This window comes from Carassius carassius, chromosome 38, assembly GCF_963082965.1.
Source record: "Carassius carassius chromosome 38, fCarCar2.1, whole genome shotgun sequence".
Taxonomy (NCBI): domain Eukaryota; kingdom Metazoa; phylum Chordata; class Actinopteri; order Cypriniformes; family Cyprinidae; genus Carassius; species Carassius carassius.
The window spans coordinates 20,665,131-20,689,260 of NC_081792.1; the positions used below are offsets into that span (position 1 = coordinate 20,665,131).

Sequence of the window (24,130 nt, forward strand, 5' to 3'; positions counted from 1 at the left end):
TATTTGGAGTGGAGAAGAAAGAAATTACTCTTGGATGGAAAAAAAAATGTAATGGTACAATATTAAGAATTTATGCCTTACTTTGTGGCAGGGCGAATTAAGACTCTAAGACCCGTTTAAGAACCACAGAAACCCTGTTATCTAACATTATTGTTTTCATGAAGCAAAAAGACCTTTTACTAAAGAACATGACTTGACAGTTTGTTGTCCAGCAGGGGGCTGAAAACATGTAAAACCTGATACTGTAAAATCATGGAAAACAGCATGTGCTACTTGAGGAAATATGAGATGACACGTCATCAACCCTTAAAAACACACATACACAAAGCAAATTATTCTAAAAGAATAAAGACTTTTATTAAGCATTGTAAGTTGCATTCAATTTCCTTCAAATACATCACACCACAATCCATCAACAATCACTCAAACCCAACAGTAGTTCATTCTTTTACAACCCATAAGTTAGGAAGAAACTCCGATCAACTTACATCAAGGTAACCTACTTAGACTTGCGGCAGGGGACTGAGGGGAATACACCATATTTCTGATCACTAATGTGCAATGAAAAGCTTCAGGATTAGATGGAGAAGTAATGATTCTCGTTTAGAAGCACGTTTATAAGTTCGGAAAACACTAAAGTAAACATCAAAATGATTACAAGTGTACTTGCTTAGGCAAACTCTCAAATGGGAGGGTCGAATATTTAGCAAAACTTGTCACGAGCTAAGAAAAGGGGGGAGAATTTAAGATCAAAGCTTTTTTTTTTTTTCAAAGATTTTGTTTTTCAAAGAAGGTCTGCAAGTATGAATGCAGAAAACAGCAACAGAGAATAATAATGTATACAGCGATGAGTACACCAGGATTAACAATATTTCAAGTGGCTAGATAATGTTGGAGTAAATACAACAGAGGTCAATAAATCACAGAAATAATAAACTTAAGGTTAGCGCAAATCAGTTTCTAACAGTTAACTACTTTTTAATGATTATCACCCCTTTTAAATTTTGCAGATGGGCACGGTATTTGTAATGAAGAAACAGGACAACATGCATTATAACTACACACAATTTTGTTTGTTTGTTTTTTCTTCTTTTATTCGTGAGCCATGCAGTTTAGCGGAGACAGTTGTAATAATGTGCTACGTTTGATTAAAGAAACCACACTGATCGTTGATCACTGATGCATGGCATTTTCTGACACGGAAAGAGACATTGTTTTTTTTTTTTTCAAGAGCTCAGATTTTTCTAGCCATTTCCTGACATATTACCTATAATCGTTAATGTATGACATATTGAAATCATCAGAACTAAAGATCCAATAGTAATACAGTTACTCGATGTCAAAACAATCGCACATCTGAAACAAGTAAACTCACAGGGATGAGAAATGCGTTCTTGGTTTTGTCTTTTTCAAATTGTGAGTATTACATTTTCTAAAAATAAAAAAGCATTTAATGTGACGATACAAACCCAGTTACGATGGCAAATATATCAACTTACTAAAACTAAAAGACTGGCAAATGAAAATCGGTATTTCGGTTTCTGCATTTCCTAGAGAAAGTTAAATCATTTCATGTAACCAGTTGAAACACGTAATATCATTGACGAGGGAGAACACGGTCTTTCATCATTCAACTGGTAAGATTCTCAATATGACTTGTATATCTATGTTTTACCGAGAGGTATCCTCATCATTACTTTGTTGTTTTAACTCGCTGATATTGAAGAGGGATTTCGAAAATTCGTAAGTCCTCATTTATCGCTTTCGGAGGAAAAAATGTACACCAACTGTAGGCCTTCCATCCTTCCAGATATTCCTTAACACATAACCTTCCATCAACCTTCACCCTCTCTATAAAAATAGGTTTACTCTTCTGTTTTTAAGACAGCAGCGCCCAGAGCTTCATCTCTGCAGCCCTCGCCATCTTCATTTAGTGCATTTAAATGAGCATTAGTATTGCACATTTTAGATTCGTTGCTAAAGGCACTTTCAGGTTGGTTTGTAGCCCTGCTTTCCCCTTCGTTCCCATTGAGCTGGTCTGCCTCTTTACCCTCAACCGAGCCGTTCTCTGCAGCCATGGACCCTTCTAAGGCCAGATTTGGTGTTTTGGTCTCCAACTTCGGCTTCTTTCGGTCTTTTAATGCTTCATTGGTTGAGGCAGTATATGCAGGATTGCTCTGTTAAAATTAATTTTGTACCATTTGTTTACAGTCAATGTCCATCAATCCAATCAAAAATTATACCATTACCGATTTTTTAACAATAACTAAACACTGTATTTGAATAACTTAACATTATGACCCACGACATGTGACAATTCAAACGTTTGAGGTCAGTAAGATGTTTTTAATAAGTCTCTTGTGCTCAGTAATACTATGAAATATTAAAATTTAAAATAACTTTTTTATTTTAGTATCTTTTAAAATGTAATTTATTTTTGTGATGGCGTGGTTGAATTTTCAGCAGCCATTACTCCAACATACTGACCCCAAGTTTAGAATAACAGTTTATGTATTCCTGTTGTTTTCAAATCTAGGAAAACAATATTATTCACCTGGTATGTTACCTGACTCTTGAACCCTCTAGTGTGGTATTTGGTTCCTCGACCAAAGGTCCTTATAACAGGAGTAGAAATCACACCTCTTGGACGACTGTTCAAAGAAAGGCAATCATTTAAAAAAAATTTTTTTTTAAGTAACAGTAAAATATAAAATTATTTTAAGATTCTAAACATGATGTGTGACCCTGGACCACAAAACCAGTCATAATGGTAAATTTGAAAGCTGAATAAATAAGCTTTCCATTGATGTATGTTCTGTTATGATGGGAAGTATTTGGCCGAGATACAACTATTTGACAATCTGGAATCTGAGGGAGCATAAAAAAATCGAAATATTGAGAAAATCACCTTTAAAGTTTTCCAATTTAAGTTCTTAGCAATACATATTACAAATTTAAAAAATACGTTTTATACGTAGGAAATTTACCAAATATCTTAATTGAACACAATCTTTACTTAATATCCTATCAGTAATTTTTACCCTTACTATATATTTTTGGCTATTGTTACAAATATACCGCAGCGACTTAAGACTGGTTTTGTGGTCCAGGGTCACATATTAGAGGACAGATAATTGCAAACATTCCATCGCGAGAATTTATCTATAAACAATTTATCTAAACAACTATTGAAAATGTATTGCTTACCCTCTGGTTTGTCCACCAACTGATACCACCTGAATGGGAAACGAGGCTCTCCCTCTTCCACGACGACTACCAGCCCACTGACCCACCACTGTGCCTGCAATCTCAAGCTTCCCACCCTGTGAGGGCATGGCTTGAAGTCCTACTTTAGAGGAATGAAATGATAAACAATACCTTAAATAACTCTGAAGCAACTCCATACCTAAAAGACCAATCAAACAGGTTTAGCTGCTTCAGCTAATTACATTTAAGAGTGCACTGTTCACCACTCAGTGATTGGTTTCCAACTTTAACAACATAGTAATAAACACAACTTACGTGGTATTATCAATTTTGTTGAAATCTTTTCGCAGCTAAGCCAAAAAATAATCAATTACTAATGAAGAGCTGTTTGGTATGCTGCTTATGTTTGCCAACCAGTCGAACCATCATTCTTACCAGGCATGCCCCTGCCTCTAGCCTGCAGTGGGGGCAGAGGAGGTGGTGGGTAGAAGGTGCTGTTGGGAGGGTAGAAAGGCATAGCGTGTGGAGGTGGAGGGTGGAATGCGAGCGGCTGGGGTGGCCGAGAGAAGTTCAGACCCTCCAGGATACTCTGACGCATCTTCTCCACCTTGGCAACTAGTTCAGTCTGGAGATCACATGCAAGATGTGTACATTTTAGCTTGATTAGATTGCAAACCCGGATTTACTTTGTAGAAGTACAATTACTTCCTTATAAAAAAGTATTAACATTAATGTGAAATTAGGTATCTATCAACCAATTCGAGACTGTGGATTAATGGTTAACAGCTGAGTAAATATTACAGTATATATTAAGCAATAAATTACAGTGAGCTACAGCACCATAAACGAAAGTGCACTCAAGACTGAAAGCTCAAAGTAGCATTTCACCTCCAAAAACATCTGTGTTAAACATTTTAAAGTAGAAAAAGAAATATTTGTTATACAATGATTGTGGTGCATTGTTTTGGATTCTGTGTTTCATACAATTATATTTACAATGTAATATAAATGTATTTTATATACACACTACTGTTCAAAAGGGTTAAAAAGATTAAATGATTCTGAAAGACTCTTATGTTGACCAAGAATGCATTTATTTGATTAAAAATACAATAAATATCAAATATTACTTTTATTAAAAAAATGTATATTAAAATAAATGTACATACATTTTAATATGTTATTAATCCTGTGATAGAAATGCTCCAGTATTCAGTGTCACATGATCCTTCAGAAATCATTCTAACATGCTGATTTGGTGCTCAAGAAATATTTGAAAACAGTTGTATTGCTTAATATTATTGTAAAAAACCATGATACGTTTTTCTGGATTCTCAAGTTCAAAAGAACAGCATTCATTGGAAATATATACGGTAAATTAAAAATGTATACATTAAATTATTTTTTTAAATAAAGTCCGTCACTTTAGATGAATTTAAGGTGTCCTTGCTGAATAAAAGCACTAATTTCTTGACCTCAAACCTTTGACCAGTAGTGGTAATATATACACATGACTGGGCGAGGACAAAATGTAAAAAACAAAATTTCCTCTTAAAAAGGGAACAAAATGTGTAAATGTTACCTATATAAAAAATTCAATCCCTCCCTAGCACACAGTTCTATCACCAATCTTTTCTGCTGTAGTACTTCAATCCGCTGTGTCAGTTTGAGGTCTGCATTAAATCATTCAGTCAGTGATGGCTTTGAAACTCTTATGCATGTAAAAAACACAGTGGTGTTGTGCCGACTGTACCTGACCATCGCAGAGGTCAATGAGTGGGGCCTTGTCCCTGCTGCCCCGGATAAGTTTACTCTGTAGCAGCTTGCCATCAAAATACATCCACGGACAGCAGTGTTCCCAGGGAATAGGCTGCCCGCACACGTCATTGGCAAACAGCGCCATATCCACGCCGCTCATAAAAAGAGCAGCCAGCTGAACTCCGCGTGGATCCAGGTTATCAATCTGGAGGCGACAGATGCAGCGACAGTAAAACAAAGCTCTTAAGGTTAAATAAGCATCTACATGTTAAACCACCCAGCAGATAACCACCCCACCTATCTCAGCCAAAGCACAAAGCAAGCATAAACAAATCATAGCCTATCCATACATGTAGACTAATGCACAAACCACCCCAGCAGATTCTGTCAGCGAGAGCAACCAGCAATGGCAGCAGCGAAGCAAAAAGAGTGTACAGATCGACAGAACTGACAGACATGGACAGCCACGACACAGCACAGCTAGTGTGGATGGTTCACATTTTTTTTATGAGCTCATAGCCATTTTGACTAAAATGAGCAGGAAAAAGCAGCTCAGCTAGGCAAGTAAACCCTCTACACAAAAAGACCACATTCCTAGCACTCCAGTTAAATGCCACGTCTTTTCCTGCAAAGCAGACTATCAGATGAAAACATGCTTTTACAAAGCATTAAGGCCAATCAGCCTGGCAAGCGTTCTTACAAAATAAGAAGTCTCCAGAAAAATACCTAAAACCCTACTTTTTGAGGTTTATTGCTTTAAATACTTGAACATATAAACACATCTTTACCAGATTATTAAATAAACTGGAAAGAACTGTGGCCCATTCACACCAAATCTGAATGTAAAACACCATATACAAGCTTTAAAACCAATTATTTATCTATGAACTCCTTTATAGACTATTTATAGAATAATTTCAGTTCATTTTTAAATGAAATGAAAATCTCCAAAGGCTACCAACAAAAATTGTTCAGGTTTCTAAACTTAAAACTAAAATAAAATGTCATCATCATAATAATAAAAAAAAAAACAGTTGTAGGGAAGAAAAAAATGTTACTTTCATTTTAGGATGCTAACAATTAATTTTTTTAGAAAGACAAACAGGTTACCATACTTTGCACAAATAGCACTGCATAGTAGTAACTGGTAGCATATATCTTGAATTTCCATTTCATGTTCATGACAATTTAGTTGGGTATTAATTGTAATTTTTTTTTTTAAGTCTGTGCGAATAATTTTGCGCGCAATTGTTTTCTGTTCATGTTGTTAAGTCGCATATGCCTTGATGTGAACGGGCCTTTGATGTGGGTTTGTGGGTATTCTCTGGACACTCCTTATGCATCATTCTCCACATAAATCACCTTCAGGTCCTGCAGCTGGTCAGGCTCATATAGTTTAGGAGAAAGTGCTTGAGCTAGGAAAGCGTCAAGTTCGTTACGACGCAAAATTCTTACTCCTGGCCATTGTAACATAAACCTGAAGTAAAACACAAAGGAGTGAAATATTACAACAAAACAAAAAAACAAGAGCTGATACTGAAGGCCCTTCCTGCATTGGATTAAACCATTTGTAATTGTATGAAAGCATTTAACATAGCATTCCACAGTGTTTTATGTCTTTCCAAGATTTTAGAAGCTGTTCAGACTCTCACCGTAGCACACAACAAAGAACCATGAGAGGTGTGGGGACATTGGCAGGGTTCAGCATAGCTGGAGTGTCCGACCTCATGCAGGCCAAGAAAGCCCTCATCCTCCGGTTCTTGTCCTCAACTGCTTTGCCCAGCCAGAGTTTCTTCAGGTTTGGGCAGGTCCACTCCCGGAAGGGAAGAGCTTCCACTAGTTCAGGGGTGTGGGGAGATTTGCCTTTGTATGCAGCCCATTCTTTTATTATCACTGTTGGATCTATAAAGGTAAATCAAAAAAAGCTTAACTGGGGAATTCACCATTCAAGCCATTTAAAAAACATTCCCTTTTTAAAATATTGAGGGTAAATAAACAAAGTTGTTATCTTAACATAAAATTTTTTGGTGGATCATGGGTAGAGAAGTTTTTCCACTGTGAATTGGACAACTGACTGTTTTTGCCTAGTTGTGTAGTAATCAGGTATAAATCATATAGTGGAGGCTAAACGCACGTACACGCCATTTACGCACCTCCCAAAATTCGGAAATAACGTTTACCCACCACCAAAGTGCGTTTATCTACCTCTAAATAGCCTACAGTTCCTAAGCCATTTTAAATTAAGCTTATGTCGTTTTAGTTTCATATTGTTCATTATTAGTTTCAAAGGTTGTTTGTTGTTAAACCTAAGAGAAGACAGGAAGAATAAAAGACTCTGACTTCACTTGTCGATTCAGAACCCATATGTTGCGTAATGCGCATGTGTGGTCAACACAAAATGAACGAATCACTCTCTGAGACAACTCTGTAGTCCCGAGTCATATTAAAGATTTGTTCAAAATGAACGAAGAGTTCATGAACGACACGCAACAGACTGCATCAAGATTCAAAAATGGATATCCGGCAATTTTTTAAGCACCGTCAAGACAGCAGCCATCCTCCTGATGCCAGCAAATGGCCTCGGCTACAAGCCCAAAGTGAGTAGGATCGGAAAACAGTACTAAACTTCATGTTTTTGAGGTTAATTTGGTTCACGGTAGATTCATGCCACTGACTCAAGTCACCTCTACCTAGCTAGTTAATGTTATCACTAGCCGTTCACGGTTTCACGGGTACGGTAAACTGCAATGACGCTGTCTGTGTCATTGATAAAATATATGAAAGCATCTTATCAGGCTTTTTTAAAACTTCTCCAAAGCCTCCCATGATACGGTCTTACAATTATAAAATGCATAATTTTAGAGATATCATCCTCAGATTTGAAATGAAGCATGACCACACTTGTAGCTACACTTTAGTTGTGGTTAGTGTGTAGTTGATATCCTACATTCAAAAAAATATTTTATACATTTAATAAATATATTATTAATATTTGTTGTTTTTGTTTTGCTAAAGCATTCAGGGTACCTAAACTGGGTACCTAAACATTAAATGCATACTAAATTTATTTTAATGGTTCGTCTGAAAGGGTTAGTCTATAGGCCTTACAACGTGACCAACTACTTGACAAGATGTGGTGTGCTAAGCTGTTTTTTCTCCATTTTAACTTAATTTTACAGACATTAGATTAATGTATGGATTGAATAGTGATTGTGTGACCTATATGAAGGAACAACCAGTGATACCCTTGGTAGTAATATCAAATGATAGCCTATAGCGATGTCATCAGGATACACATACACCGGCAGTGGCCCACCTTACCGTGACCACGATGTGGTCAACCAGAATTTATAGTTTACCCACCTCTTTTTTTTTTACAACTACACCTCTGGTAGTAATAGTATATATATTGCTTAATTCCAGAGCTCATAGAAGATCTGACTGAAAATTTCTCTAATTAAATAAATTGAATGTTTACTTCTGAATAACAGTGTTTCCCTCATCTATTTTCATTTCTTGTATTCTAATTTCCAATGACAGAAAAAAATATGAATCAGCATTAACAGAACCAATGTTCTTTTTTTGAATGATGCTAATTATCAAAATTAATTTTTCCAGTTACAGACTAGAATAACAAGCTAATTTCAACACTCAAGTGCGCTCTCCGAATAATTAAATCAGTCATCAACAGGCCCCTGGAGAGAATTTAGGCATTGGGAATTGAGAACTGACTCTTACTTTGAGCCAATTCAAAGTATGTCACCTTTAACACTGCAGGAACATGCTACAATCTAACAATAGTAACATTTCTAGGATTCAAACCTCTTCTGCTTACACAATTCTGAACAGTCTATATTATGACAACACTACTTAGGCTTTTTCACTTATTTAAACAAAATTTATCCCAAGTGTTATTTGTTATTTTTAGGTGAGAAGGTCATTTATTTTTAACGTCAAATCTGCACCAAAGGCTATATTCATTGCAAAAAATGTACAAAGTTTAACAATAATTAAACTTTAACTTCAACATTATGATAACTATACAAAATCTTTTAGTGGGGAAGATTGCAAAACCTGTGATCATACTGTACAGTACATCATGTAGATCCTTATTCTGAAACAATTTCAAAATGTTGTAAAATTGGTTAAGGTCTGGCTCATGAATATTGATTACATTAGACAGATGGCTCAGAGAATGTCATGTAGCAAATGTCGTAAATCGCATTGCACTGGTACTATATATATATATATATATTTATATATATATATATATATATATATATATATATATATATATATATATATATATATATTAGTGGTGGGCATAGATTAATTTTTTTTAATCTAGATTAATCTCACTGTGATCTTGAAATTAATCTAGATTAAAATAGCTCATTCGAATTCTGCCGAAGGCATTCAGAATATGTGTGTTACCCAAATAAAATTGACAAACAGTAAGTCTTTGAGAAGGGGTTTATCAAGCTAGTATACGCACTGCAGACAGAGTATGTGTGAAACAGGCGTGAGCAGGGCCGTAGCTGGGGTCAGCGGGGACCCGGTGAAGGTTGTACCAGTTGGCCCTGCTTGAAATTGTTTCATTTGTATGTTCGTTTATTTTTATTTATTTGTGCTATTTACACATGTTTAAGTTTTTTTCAAGTTTGTAGGTGTCAAGGTAAAGAAACCAAATAATTAAATGTAAAATAGAACTGGATAGTCTTCAATGTAAAAATGAAATATACAATCAAACCTACATTTATTCAGACACCTTCAACATTTCTCACATTATTACAGTTTTGCTATATATATATATATATATATATATATATATATATATATATATATATATCAAAAATTATATCTGGTGTCTGAATAATTTTTGGTTTGACTGTTAAAACTACAAAGTAATTCAGTCAAGAGCAGTGAGTGATTTTCATTTTCATTTTCTTGGATTAACATTACAGCAGCCAGTAGCTAAATTAGGCGCGGTCACTTTAAGAGACGATGAACAGATCCAATATAATACACATCCCATTTTTTTCCTCAACTGTTTACTTTCACTTAAGAAATAACTGACAGTTTTTTCGAGCATAATTTCCATGGTGGATATTTTGACATATTTTGTATGTATTTGTCGGCACAAGAACAAAAATAAGCAAATTCGATGTTCAAGTGTTTTGAGACGCCTCTCTCTGCGTGAGCCCTGAACATCAGAACACCGCGAGTACTGAATTGGGCTCTTTCGCATCTTTTTGTTTGTTCAAACTGCGATTTGTATTTGTTCGTTCAGGTGCAGGAGGGACTTTGAGGAGAACTTCGCAGAAGAGAGCTCGGTTCAGTGTCGCTGTCCGTGATACACGGCTCTCGATCTCTCTCGTGCGCACCGAACACAGCGCCCAAGTAACCAGCTACTCTGTTCAGCTTTTCCGTGTCTTGTGTTTGGATGATTTAAATGTTTAAATCGACAAGCGGTAAGGCTTAAAAACACATGAAAAAGATAAGCTTTCGTGACGATGCGCAGCAGTGGCCCGTCAACTGTCCTGAACATCGTTTTAGGCTGGCCTCGGCCAGTCGGTTATATAAAATATCAAGGTGAAAGTCATCATAGCTTGCTTAGTATAGACCCAGCTCCCAACCCAACTTCGAGAATATATTAACGGCGATATTTTTTATCGCCCGATAAGAGTCTCACATTAACGCAGCACGTTAACGCCGATAACGGCCCAGCACTAATATATATATATATATATATATAATTTTTTTACATCTAGATTAATCTCACTGTAATCTTGGAATTAATCTAGAGCGTCAGTGTGTTCCAGTAGCGATGCGCTCTGCAGCAGTGCACGTGTACTTCAATAACTGTCTGGTTTGGTTCAGCAACAAAATCAGACATCAGAAGACTACAGAGAACTGTTTGGACTGCTGAAAGGATTATTAGTGCTCCCCTGCCCACCCCCTTCAAGAACTGTATACATCCAGAGTGAGGAAAAGGGCTCAGAAAATCACTCTGGATCCCTCACATCCAAGTTACCCCATCTTTGAACTTTTACCATCTGGCCGGTGCCTCAGAGTCACAAATACCAGGACAGTCAGGCACAAGAACAGTTTCTTCCCCCAGGCAATCTACCTCATGAACAGTTAAATGTTTCCCACTTATGCTTATGCAATACAAATGTGCAATATCCTTCTATTTATTTGTTACCCCTCGATCCTAGCACATCCCTGCATCTTACTCAATCCTATTCCATTATCATTTATATCACAATTGTTTATACACGTATTTATTTGCCAATTTTTTTTTTCTGTGTGTTGTTGTCTCTGTGTACTGTCCTTACCTATCTATTTGTATCCTTACCTACAGATTTGTATTTTTTTTTTTTTTATTCCATTTTGTGTGTTTTGTTCTGTCACTGTCATTATGTTGCACTGTGGAGCTTCTGTCACGAAAACAAATTCCTCGTATGTGTGAACATACCTGGCAATAAAGCTCATTCTGATTCTGAAGCTTATGTCACTAAACCAAATTCCTAGTCTGCACAAGCATACTTGGCAATAAAGCTCTTTCTGATTCTGATTCTGTACGTACAGAGTAGCGGACCGCAAACGCGTCCTGTGTGAAAGCACAATGAGTCCGTGCTGCTTCTGCACCACATACGAAACGCACACGGATTGCATACGCACTGCATACAGTTTATGTGTGAAACAGGCGTGCGTCTTGTCGCGGTTTCCATTGGGAAGCTTCTTTAAAAAAAAAAAATTCCCTGAAGCAAACCCGGCGGTATCTTAGCTGCATCCATGTTAGCACGTCACGTTTGATGTGGTAATTTCACAGTAGGCATACACACAGGTTTAAAGACTCCCTACAGATTCAGTTAGGTATACATCCGCGCTAAAATATCAAGGTGAAAGTCATCATAGCTCGCGTAGTATAGACCCAGCTCCCAACCCAACTTTGAGAATATATTAACGGCGATATTTTTTTTTTATCGCCCGATAAGAGTCTCACGTTAGCGCAGCACGTTAACGCCGATAACGGCCCACCAATAATATATATATATATATATATATATATATATATATATATATATATATATATATATATATATATATATATATATATAAAGTTTTCCTTATTAGTGATACTTATGATTGTTTAAAAAGTTTGACTGTTGCAATTTAGCTGATCTGTTCTGTAACTCACAATCAGGGTGGTGATTTCTCCTCATGGCGAATCTCTCCGCCTTCTTTTTGGCTTCGGCCAGGCTGAAGAGTACCCCATAAACATATTGGCGAATTGGCCGGTACAGCTGCACCGCAGAAGGCAGGTCTTTGTTTGCTTCATCCTCTATGGTGACAGATAACTTTATCTCACCCTGCAAAAAATAACCATCAAACACTTTAAACCATAACTGTTTAACAAGAAGTAGTTTAAAAGTTACAGCTGAGTTGCTAGTAACTAAAAACTGACCTTGGTAAGAACATGGTAAATATATGGGTACATAAGGCCCTTTTTGTGTCTGTGCTCAGCGACTCGTAACACCTCTGGTGCCACCACTGGTAAAGGGGGAGTGGTAATATCCATGTGATTTCTTGTTGGCATAGAAAGGAGGGATGGGATATGGGCATTGACCCCTGGGTGACCTCTGCCCTCCAGGCCTTGGTTTACAGCGGAGGTCACAGAAGTATCAGACTGAAAGAAAAATCAAAGAATTCACTAAATGGCTATAACATTATTTTATCAAGATTATTATCCATCAAAAGTTTTCTTTACCAAGCATATCATATTTTAACACGTAGAGCTAAAAAGTAGACCTACTTTATTTTGGTCCCCATGGTCTCCTTCTGGGATGTTATCCATCTGGTTTCTCTGTTTGTCCCATCCCTTATGGTCACTCACATGGCTACATTTGAGAATTAAATATATGCACCAATATTAAAATTCAGACAGATACCCTATATTTATATACCCCATATTTCCATATTCTGGCCAATAACAGATTAACAGCCAATAGTCAAATTCTATAGTATTTTTTCTGACTAAACTAAAACTAAACCGTAAACATTTAAATAAACAATATAAGTGAATTTAAGTCTGACAACATTATAACGTATAATCTAAAAAAGGTTACTGTTTTGTAACTGACTAAACATTACATTTTAATAGTGTTGAATTATTAGTGCTTTTATATATGGGGATTATTATAATAATTTTTTATTTAAATCTCCTATGCTTACCCAGGCTGCATTTATTTGAAGAAAAGAATATTATATTGTCAAATATTATTAGAATTTAAAATCATATTTGACATTTTCTATTCCTGTGATGGCAAAGCTTGACTGTCAGCATCAGTACTCCAGTCTTTAACGTCACACGATCCTTCAGATTTTGTGCTAAAGAAACTTTTCTTCTTATTATCAATACTGAAAACAGTTGTGCTGCTCAATATTTTTGTAAAAAGTTAAAATCATGATATGTTTTTCAGGAATGATTGATGAACAGAGTTCAGAAGAAGAGTATTTATTTTAAACAGAACTCTTTTGTAACAAAGTAAACATCTTTACGATCACCTTTTATTAAGTTAATATGTCCTATATATTATAGCATTAAAACATTACCTCTACCCACAAATCAATTTCTGATTAGAAGAAAGCTGTTTTTTTTATAAGTCGACATATTCCACATACATCCCCATACATGTTCTCGTTCACTCACTTGGCAGTGGAGCCCGGGTTCTCCTCATTCTCAGAGGACGAGGATGTGGACGAGGTGGTAAAAAAGGCTGGGTCTGTGTGGTTGGAGTTGCCGCCGTGAGCCGGGTTGATGGGAGACAACCTCTCGTAGAGTGGCGTGTGCTGATTCCCATTAATAGGAATGTTGCTGTAGCTGTTCTGTTCTAGGAGCCCTTTACCCGACGGGTCCGCCTCATGGACAGGCTCGTCCAATGGAGGGCCGGAATAGCCATGCTGGACCTTGGAGTATGAACAGAAACATGAATGTGTCAGTCTGATGGGTAAGCGCGAGTCGTTGAGGATGGACCATAATGGTGGAATGGTGCTCACCTCAGGTTTGCCTGGAATGTTAAGCATCTGCGGTGCTGCTGGCAATCCCATCTGATTTGGTCTGACTGTGGGCCAAATGTGAAAAATAAAACAGTCTGTACATTATACATACAGTGTATATATATAAAAAGCCCTAACTGAGGTTCTCATTATACCACATGTCCACCCACCAAAGAAGCTGACCTTGATACATTTAAAATATGTGTAGGCACAGAAATGTGTTGAGGTAAAGGCTCATGTCTATACCATTCTAACAACCAGAACAGTTAAAATAATTCAAAAAGTCAATCTGCCTGAATTCAAATAAGCACAATTATAGTTCTACAAGACAACCACTATAATTTTAATCAAACATGCTCTCACTAACTGGAAAATGTCGAATTGAATTCTTCTCTCATCTGATAATCTTCAAGTGACAGCCTTTTAATGAACCTGTTGAAAGTTTTCAGGCAAGCGGAGCTGAGGAGAGTTTTTCCAGACTAGCAGCTCTCTGTGCGAGAGTCTTTTATGAAAAAGCCCATTTGTATGCACAGGGCACAGCGGCCATTCCGAGTGCACACAAGGTCTGGGGTGAATGGGAAAATTTCTCACATTACTGTGAGGGCTGAGACTGAGAGATGGTTGAGAAAGAGAGAGTGTGCCTCTAAAAGCTGGCCTCAAACATAACACCAGGCGAGCATTAGTAGACATGTCCCGCTCCAAGAATTTAACAAGTGCAAACCAACACAAACAGATGCCATTCTGTGAGAGAGAAAAAATATTAATAATCTTACCTAAATAGGGGGGGAAGTGAAGGGGTTTGCTGGCAGTGGCATAATACTCCACTGCCTTTTTGAAACGGACAACTTTGTCGTCAGTTCGAGACTAGAATGCAAAGCCACAGAATTATTACATATTGTCTGTCCACAGTTCTTGGTAGTTGATAGTTCCCCCAGAAACGAATAATTTGTCATTCTTCACTCACCCCAATGTTGTCCTAAACCAATATAACTTTATTTTGTGGAACAGATAAGAGGAAAACAAAACACTGTTTTTTTTTTTTGGTCCATACACTAAAAGTAAATATCCAATTTGTTTTTTTTAAAACCACATTATGCATATGCATACATGTTTACTTTTTTAATAATATATATGTATAAATACACACAGAACACATATATAAACAAAAACCTTTATTTTGGATGTTATTAATCGCGATTAATCGTTTGACAGCACTACTAAATAATAACAATATACAAAGTATTTCACTGTAAAATAAAACTGAGTATAAAAAAAAAATCTAATTTTATTTTACAGTACTACTGTAAAATTACAACACTAATATTTATACTATCCTTTAAGATTCTTTTTATCTGAAAAGTTTTTCAGCAGTTCAAATTAAAATTTGGGATTATGGTTGGTGCATGTTGCATTCTGAGATGCTGAAAACACTGGCTCATGAGCTGCTCGTGTTTAAAAGAACACAGTGTATATATATATAAAATTCAAATCACAGTATTTTTCCGGTTTGATAATTACACTAAGCCATATAGCGATGCTGTTTTTATTCCGATTAATTATGCAGCCCTACATGGGATAGAGTGAATGATGACAATTTTCAGTTTTTGGGTAATCTATCCTGTTAAAGGTGCTACGATGGTATGGTGTGTTATCTTACCTGGGAGTGCTTGAATATGTCTTTAGCAATAGCTTCCAGGTCATGGATATCTTGTAGGTTGCGGACGTAGTCTGCCACGGCTCTTATGACGACATCACATGGAGGAAGTACAAGTTGGTGGGCACGGACCTGCATCAGAGAAAACAACCCATCACACCCCCAGCAAAAGCTCCTTCTGCTTAAAATGTGATGGGCATCATAGGAGTACATATCTGACTAGGTACAATCCGATACAAACACACATATATTAGGTTTATCAAGCTCAATTGACAATGGATATCATAAACTGCAAAGAAGAGCATTTTTATACAATAACAATCAAATGACTACCAACTATAGACACAAACATAGATATGCAAAAATTTGCAGTGATGGTGACAAAAAGTAAAGAAGAATGCACCGATGTGCAAATCAGGTGTTAAAAGTAAAGTTTACCCTACTCTATCTCACACTGAATCAATGAAGCAATCTGTCAAGCAACACCAACACCGAGAGAAGATAACAGAAGGTTACACATGAAGCCATTCCTCAGCTCAACTCTTTCCTTTATAATCACAGGGCTCGATTTGTTTGGGCGAGATTCAAGGCAGAGTATTTAAAGCCAAAAGGGTACACATTGAGGACAAAGTTGTCAAGGAAACTGGTCACAGTAGCTTGTGACCGAGGGAATCTAATGAGAACTGAAGTCTTTTTTTTTTTTTTTTTTTCTTTAAACATTTATTAATCAATGTAGAAAACCTTGAAGTATTTGAATTGTTATACACATGTATTTCCATTATGTGATGCATTTACAAGTCAAATAGAATATTCAGCCACAATTGAGTCAGACTAAATGCATGTTTGCGAAAACAGTTCTTAAATAGCTATTTGGTTATTTAGTGCTGTGCTACAATTATATATGCAGAGACATTTACCTTCAAGGATGCTAAAGGATGCTCAGGGCCAAGTAAACTCCAGTGAAAGGCAGCCAAGTCTTCATCAGGCAGTATGTGATTCCCTTCAAAAACAGCATTTAGTTATTTGATCATGAATTGGAGAAGTACTAACATGTACACTTCATTATTGCAGCTGGAAAACATTTAAAAGCCATGAAATTCAACAATTTGTGACATTATTGATAATATGTGAGCCATTCTTTCTACTGCATTAGTAAATAAAGACAGTCAAGAAATTAAGATATTCAAGGTTTTCTTTAGAAAAACATGCAGTATTGAATCCTTCACAATATGACTAAGAACATGCATTAAGCGAACAGGACTAATGGAGATGACATTTTGACTACAAACCTACCTAAAAGTGAAGCAAAAATGACAAAACGATTTGGATTGAGATTAAGTTGCTTGGCAACTTCGTGCATCAGGTATTGGCTGGTGGTGAGGCTCTTGCCATTACGGCTGAGTTTGAGAGCATGGGCACTGAAGTAGCACGGGATGTTGCACAGGGCATAATCAGAATCATAGGCAACCAGGCCATGGAACCCATTTTCTCTAAATAAGGCAATCACTTCCTGGTGATGATCCTCGGTGGTCTGGACAACCTGAGTGAGGAAGCAAATTACAGAAAGGCTCATTAGAAGAACAAAAACAAATTTACATTGATGAGATTCAGACTATACTCCAGGGTTTCACAGATTTCCATGAAAGGATGTGAGGCACGATTAGCCTGGGAAATGTTACTTCTAATTGTATCATATAATGGTTTCTCTGTCAAATGCTTTAATCGATTAGCACTATTTGAATGAATCAATGAAGAGATGATTCTTAGCTGTGATGTGAATTTTAAAACTATTTATTGAATGAGAGGATGTTCACTGGGCTTTAACTGATAGGAAACGAGGCTTGACTCGTAAACATATACATTTTTAAATCAATCATATTTCCCATTTCCTGCCCCACATTTCATAGTTTCTGTATTGAACCAATGTTTATGAGAACAGGAGATAAGAAAGAAAATCATAGTAACATAATAAACACTTATGCTGAAAGTCCTCTGAAAAATAATCTAAACAAATAAATGCAAATAAAATCATTCATGGGCCAGAATCTAATAAGTCATGTCTCTCTGCTCAAAACAGGGCCCATAAACTTAGCCACGGCTTGTACGGCTGCTAAATCTCAGCAGAAATGACGCAGGAAGCATGCAGCCAATCACAGAGCAGTTCTTACTATTCTTGTGCCACAAGAGTGTGACACATCAGCCAATCACAGCAGAGAAGAGGTGGCGCTTCCTTTTGCCAGCACAGCCTACTACTAGATGGCTTCATTTCAGTCTTCATACATAAATGCATGGTTTTATTCTATTCTGGGATGTTTGTATTTGGTTGTTGATGCATAAGGTTATTAGTGTGTAGACATAAATTGCACTTTTAATTATTGTTGATGATCCAGGTAAAAAATTAAAATAAATATTTTATACATGTTTTTGTTATCATTTATACAACAATTACATAATACAGTTTTTTTAATTTTATGTCTTTCATTATTCACTTGTGCGTCCTTTTCATTCAGTTGATTTTAAAAAGTGTATATATATATATATATGCAAGCAGTGAACCAAAACCATACAAATTGATTATGGTTTTAAAATATTGTGTGTAATTTTTTTTGGATTTGCATGCAAAAAACAACAACAAACAGCTGTACAGCTGGCATCTCTATGTTCCCCAAATGCCTGAGGAAATGAGATCAGAACTGATCAGAACAGATTTGTCCAAGACCTGTTTTCCTCTGCAAAATAAATAACCCAACCCAAATATATATATATATATATATATATATATATATATATATATATATGTTCCAACATGTTGTACTCCTGTGTTTAAAAAAAAAAGAAAGAAAGAAAAACAAAACAGTGAAAATAAACCAGCTGCTAATCTTGGTTTTAACATGTCTGTGTATATTATTTAAGACCTACACTGGTTTTCAAATGAACAAAGCAGTTTCACTAACAGCCTAGTTTGGTCTACTACTGGCTGGTTTCAGATTGGTTTTAGGAACTCAGCTTGGCCAGGATGTGAGACTAGCTTAAATCAGCTGCTGGTCTTGTTTTTAACATGTTTGTATGCATGCATAACGCTACATAAAAACCAGGTTAGGTCTTGATTCAAATCTGAAGAATGAAGTTGCACTGACAGCCTAGTTTGATAACCTAACCTGGTTCAATGACTGGTTTCACTGAGGTTTGGTGAACTTTTCAGCTTTCCTAGGCTGTCAGACCAGCAGTCATCTTAGACTGTCTTGGTTGTGCTAGATATACAACCAGAAAGCCGTGTAGGCCACCTGCTAGCTACCAACCTACGGTCTTGTAAGACGAGCACTTGATCTGGGTCTGGTTCTGCTAAGCTAATGGCAGCATGTCAAAAACACAACTAGCATCTGTCGCTACTCACCCCGATGTGGAACCTGAGGAGCGCCAGGCGGATGCAGTGGGCCATACACACCGGCGGCAGGAACCAGACCTTGGGCGGCGGAGTTCCCTTGTTCTGGACGTGGCTGACGATCTGCTGGGCGGTCTGCCTCTCGTTCACCTGTCGCTTGACCCACTCGTGGAGACGGCCTTTCTCCATGGCGCCATTGAAGCACACTAGCAGCTCGATGTTGCCGTTGAAACAGGCTTTGGCGAGGGCGGCGAGGTACCCGAGCATGTGGTTCCACTGGCCTCCGCTCACCCAGTCGGTGTAGAAGCCGCCGTAGAGCCGGTGCAGGCAGTTCTCGGCGTCCACTAGCAGCCGGAGCGGAATTTGAGGAGGTCTCTGCCGGCCACCGCCGACCAGACTTCCCCGGGCGAGCTTCTGGAGCTCCACCGGCACCACGGCATTGGGGCAATGCTTTTCAATGTATTCCTGGAAACCCTGGATACCCATTACTGTTGTTGTACAATATGATATCTACGATAATGTCGGGTTAAGTAAGAACGTAAAATATTCCGGTGGAAATGGAGACACAGAGAGCGAGAGAGTTGCAAGCAAGCAGCCTCTCCCGAATGCTGAAAACCGGATTGAAGAATATTGCGGCGGATGTGGAAGTTGATCAATCGAAAATCAGTCAAATCAGAGATGCATCTGTAGTTTTTGGTGAGTTGTTTTTTGGTTCATGGCTGCCAGCCGCCATGTGCACCCTTATGAAGCCATGTCTATGGTCTGGATGTATCTTGTGTGTAGGGGAAAGAGAGGAGCGCAGAGACGCAGGGCACGTACAGTCAGTCACACTGGAGGAGGAGTCTGGAGTTCAGTGGGCGTGGTTCGCCTGAAGAACTGTTGCATGTTATGATACTCTCACTATTTTAAAACGTCTCATACATGTTTGTTTTTGTGAAAAGCGGGGACATCCCATAGGCGTAATGGTTTTTATAATGTACAAACTTTATATTCTATGGCCCTACACCAACCCTACACCCAACTCTAACCCTCACAGGAAACTTTGTTCATTTTTACTTTCTCAAAAAAACTCATTCTGTATGGTTTATAAGCGTTTTGAAAAAAGGGGACATGGGTTATGCCCTCATAAGTCACCCTCTCCTTGTAATACCTGTGTCATACACATGTCATTATACAGAGTTGTGTCCTGATATGTCACAAAAACAAGAGCACACACACACACACACATAATATATATACAAACCATTTTAAAGTTAGTTGTAAAACTTGTTATTAGTAATGTTCTTAAAGTTAATAGCTTTTTTATACTTTGGGTCTATCTGTTGGTTGAGGGTCTGGTTGGGGTCCCTGGTTACAACAAAACTAAATGGCTTTCCAGGTTCAATCTACAGAGGGCGCCAGCGCGTTATTTATATCGTACATTAGAAACCTGACATTTCTCATTAGAAGCAGACAGTTTGCACACTTACAAAGTCAATCTTAGTAATTTGAACTCTTTTAATGTAAAACAGCTGGAGGACTTTAAAGAGATAGTTCACATTAAAAATTAAAAATTCTGTCTTAATTTTCTCACCTTTATGTCACTCTAAATCAAACTTTTTTTCTTCTGTGGAACGTAAAATAATATATTTTGAGAAATGTCTTAGTGTTCCTTCTTCTCTCCATACAGTGGAAATCAGTGTTAACTGTGGAAGAATATTATTATTAGTATTATTTGTGTCACTATACTAAAGAGTGTTCTTTAGACTGTCTATGAGAGCTTGAGTTTCTGATGAGCTGAGAGATAACAGAATATCTAATGGATGTGTGTGTGTGTGCAAGACAAAATGTGAGACAGAATTAGCCACTTAGAAAATGATTTACATTAAATTCTTAGAAACTCATCTGGAGGACATAATTGAACTGAAAATTTGAAATTTGGGATGTTTGTTCTGGGATGAACTTTAAGTCGGCGGGTTCTGTGTTTGTTCCTAGTTGATTAAGAGTATTTTTAAGAACAAAACTGAGATCAACTAGTGGATCATCGGAAGAAGGATCTGGAAAGAAGTTATTGGTAGAATAACCACCTGTTCAGTTGGGAAGACTGTATAGGGAAGAGAGAGAGAGAGAAAAAAAGAGTTATTGGTAGAATAACCATTTGTTCAGTTGGAAGGACTGAACCACCAAAGAGACATCTGGAGGTGGTTTATAGAGCAATATGTGCCTGGATAATCAGAGTGCTGGGTGATGGGAGAGTCTCAGAACAAACAAAGAAATAACATACATGATAATCCTGTGTATCATCTAATGCAAAGTGTAGGGTATATGGCTATGGTTCTAAATGAATAACAGGAATGGCACAGGGGGCTTGATTAAAGTGAAAGTGAAGTGACATTCAGCCAAGTATGGTGACCCATACTCAGAATTTGTGCTCTGCATTTAACCCATCCGAAATGCACACACACAGAGCAGTGAACACACACACACACACTGTGAGCACACACCCGGAGCAGTGGGCAGCCATTTATGCTGCGGCGCCCAGGGAGCAGTTGGGGGTTCGGTGCCTTGCTCAAGGGCACTTAAGTCGTGGTATTGAAGGTGGAGGGAGAGCTGTACATGCACTCCCCCCACCTACAATTCCTGCCGGCCAGAGACTCGAACTCACAACCTTTCAATTGGGAGTCCGACTCTCTAACCATTAGGCCACGACTACCCTACAATAATTAATCATCATGGGTTCCCTGTTGGTGGAATAATAATTCACATTGAAACTGTTTAGCCTTGAAAATTTAATCAAAGGAACTTGTATTTAAGGTGATGAATTAGAAACACTATTGAAACTAAAGATCAAGAAAGAGATGTTTAAAGAATTGAATAAGATCAATAGATCAGTGTTGATTATCCTGAGATTTTGTACTTATTTTTTTAAACAAATAAATAAATAATAATAAGTTATTAACTGCAGGTGTTTAAATATACAGTGTATCTGAAGACGTCTAAAATTTATATCCCATATCCCTGGGAGACAGCATGAAAAGTTGATCCATTTCAGAGATTCTATGATTTTGCTTTGGTTTAGGTTAACTTAAATCATGCTTGTGCATTGTGTTGAATGAGAACGAGACTGGGTGACCAAGTCAAACATATAACAGACATCTCACAGTAATGTTAGTTTACAGTAAACGGGAAAGACCAATACTTGTTAACTATTACACCATATACATTATTCTATATTAAGTAGCCTAAGTAGTGAGGTTACTGCTATTTTCTGCATTTTTGCAAAAAATGTAACTGCTTGCTTTTTTCTGCAAAGAAGATATGCTTATTAAATTATTAAAACAGAATGAAGAACTGCTGTTCAGCAGATGAGACTTATAAAATGTGGAGAAGGTTAAGATTGCAGAGAGAAGAGGAAGTCACTAATGAGCCTTCTCCCCTCATAAAAGAGGAAGTTGACACTTCTGAGTTGTCATGGAGGCAGACTGATGCAGGAAAAGGTTTTCACTTGAGACTTCGCCTAAAGACTTCTTCTGTTAAAATTAACATTCTGAATCTCATTAAATAGATACCAGTCCAGCCTATTGTACATCTTAGGGAAGGAAAATGAAGTTAATTGACATAAGTGGGAGCTTGACTCACTTATTAGTTTAAATCTGGGCTGGATTTGGCATAGTGAGGGTTATTGATAATACACAAATAGATTACAGACTATGTAGAATTCTTTGGCAAAGAAATGGGAAGGAAGGCACATTACATTACATTTATCTATGAATTCTAAATTTCTGTTTGAACATTTCAGCATGATGAACGTCATTGGACTGATTTTGTAATGTGTTGTGTCAGAAGTATTACAGATTTTCTTGTTATTGCTAACATGAACAAAGTGGGTTGAGAGTTTTCCAGAGTGAAGTGTTTATTGTGCTGGAAAATTTTACTGATGATAAAAGGTTCCAGTTTTTAAATCAAGGAGAAAACAAAAGCTGAACTGGCTAAATTTGAAATTCATTATGCCATTATCATTAGCAGCTCTATCAAATATCAGTGCCAGGGTTTTGATTCACTCCATCAATAAGGACCAGCAAATGTGCTGTTGTGATCTTAGGAAAAGATCTGCAATGATCAGTGAAATGGTTGGAGAATGTAACACCTGAAAACTCAAGAAAGTGAAGGATGAAGGGCGTGCTAGTAATTGCCAACATGAAGAATGAACTCATTTGATGCAGGTATAAATGTTGAGTCTGGGTGTTTCCTCTTGGTCGCACTCTGCAGTCAACTTGGATGACTATCACCTTTTCTCACAAGAAAATAAATATTCAAAAGAATGTTGTCCCATAACTGAAAATTGCCACAGCAGTGACCAAAACAGTTTGGATGCCAACATCTTTTAAATATCTTCTATGTTCCACAGAAGAAAGTGAGTTTCATGATTTAAACGACTTGATGGTGAGTGAATGATGAACTAACCCTTTAAATAATGCTATCGCATATGACAGCTGTTAAAGTCACGACATATTAAACAGTCAGAAAATGTTGGTAATTAAGATTTTATTTGTGTCAAGAAGAAATATTGTCATAATTATATGCATGGGGGGGGGGGGTGAAAAGACTGAATACTGAAAACAAGAAAATTGACAAATTATACAAAAAAGTAACATTAATTGTATTGAGGAATTATTTACATTTTGCTCAAACACTGAATTTTCAATTATTATACAAAAAAGAGACACATACTTTAGTCATCTACATGTATTTTGTCTACTTATTATAACCAAAAAATCTGTATACAGTGTCAGGCATTATAAAAGTGCAATTTTTGCTTAAGTCATTTGAAGTCTGAGGTTTGGCAAAGTGAGTACACAAAAAAAGAATAAGACTAATAGATGCACAGATCGTGTTTAAGACTTCCTCTATTACGGTTTTTAAAAAGAACAGTGTACCCAAAAATTAACATTCTTCAATAACTTGACAGACTAACAGAATAACTTGAACTGTCACTTTCACATCTAAACAGCAACTAGAATGTTTTCTGTGTTTCCTTTTTTTTTTATATGCACAATCAAAAAATGATATTGCTTAATAACCCAACA

The 24,130-nt window shown here is 37.0% G+C and overlaps 1 protein-coding gene across 4 annotated transcripts; it reads right to left on the bottom strand.

The window, feature by feature from the left end:
• Positions 1–332: 332 nt before the first annotated feature.
• On the bottom strand, positions 333–19,848 carry LOC132119542 (constitutive coactivator of PPAR-gamma-like protein 1). Of its 4 annotated transcripts, none has more exons than XM_059529600.1 (17): positions 19,077–19,848; positions 16,976–17,222; positions 16,600–16,682; positions 15,686–15,814; positions 14,802–14,892; positions 14,029–14,093; positions 13,682–13,932; positions 12,785–12,869; positions 12,437–12,658; positions 12,170–12,341; positions 6,618–6,867; positions 6,328–6,442; positions 4,961–5,170; positions 3,643–3,832; positions 3,208–3,349; positions 2,555–2,651; positions 333–2,177 (listed from the first exon to the last, which is right to left on the bottom strand). In XM_059529600.1, the coding sequence occupies exons 1-17, from the start codon at positions 19,548–19,550 to the stop codon at positions 1,866–1,868; spliced, it is 3,135 nt and encodes a 1,044-aa protein (XP_059385583.1). In that variant the 5' UTR covers positions 19,551–19,848; the 3' UTR covers positions 333–1,865. The 4 variants fall into 4 exon arrangements, with proteins under 4 accessions (XP_059385583.1, XP_059385582.1, XP_059385581.1 ...); XM_059529599.1 differs by having other exon boundaries at positions 3,208–3,346; positions 13,682–13,938; XM_059529598.1 differs by having other exon boundaries at positions 13,682–13,938.
• Positions 19,849–24,130: the final 4,282 nt, after the last annotated feature.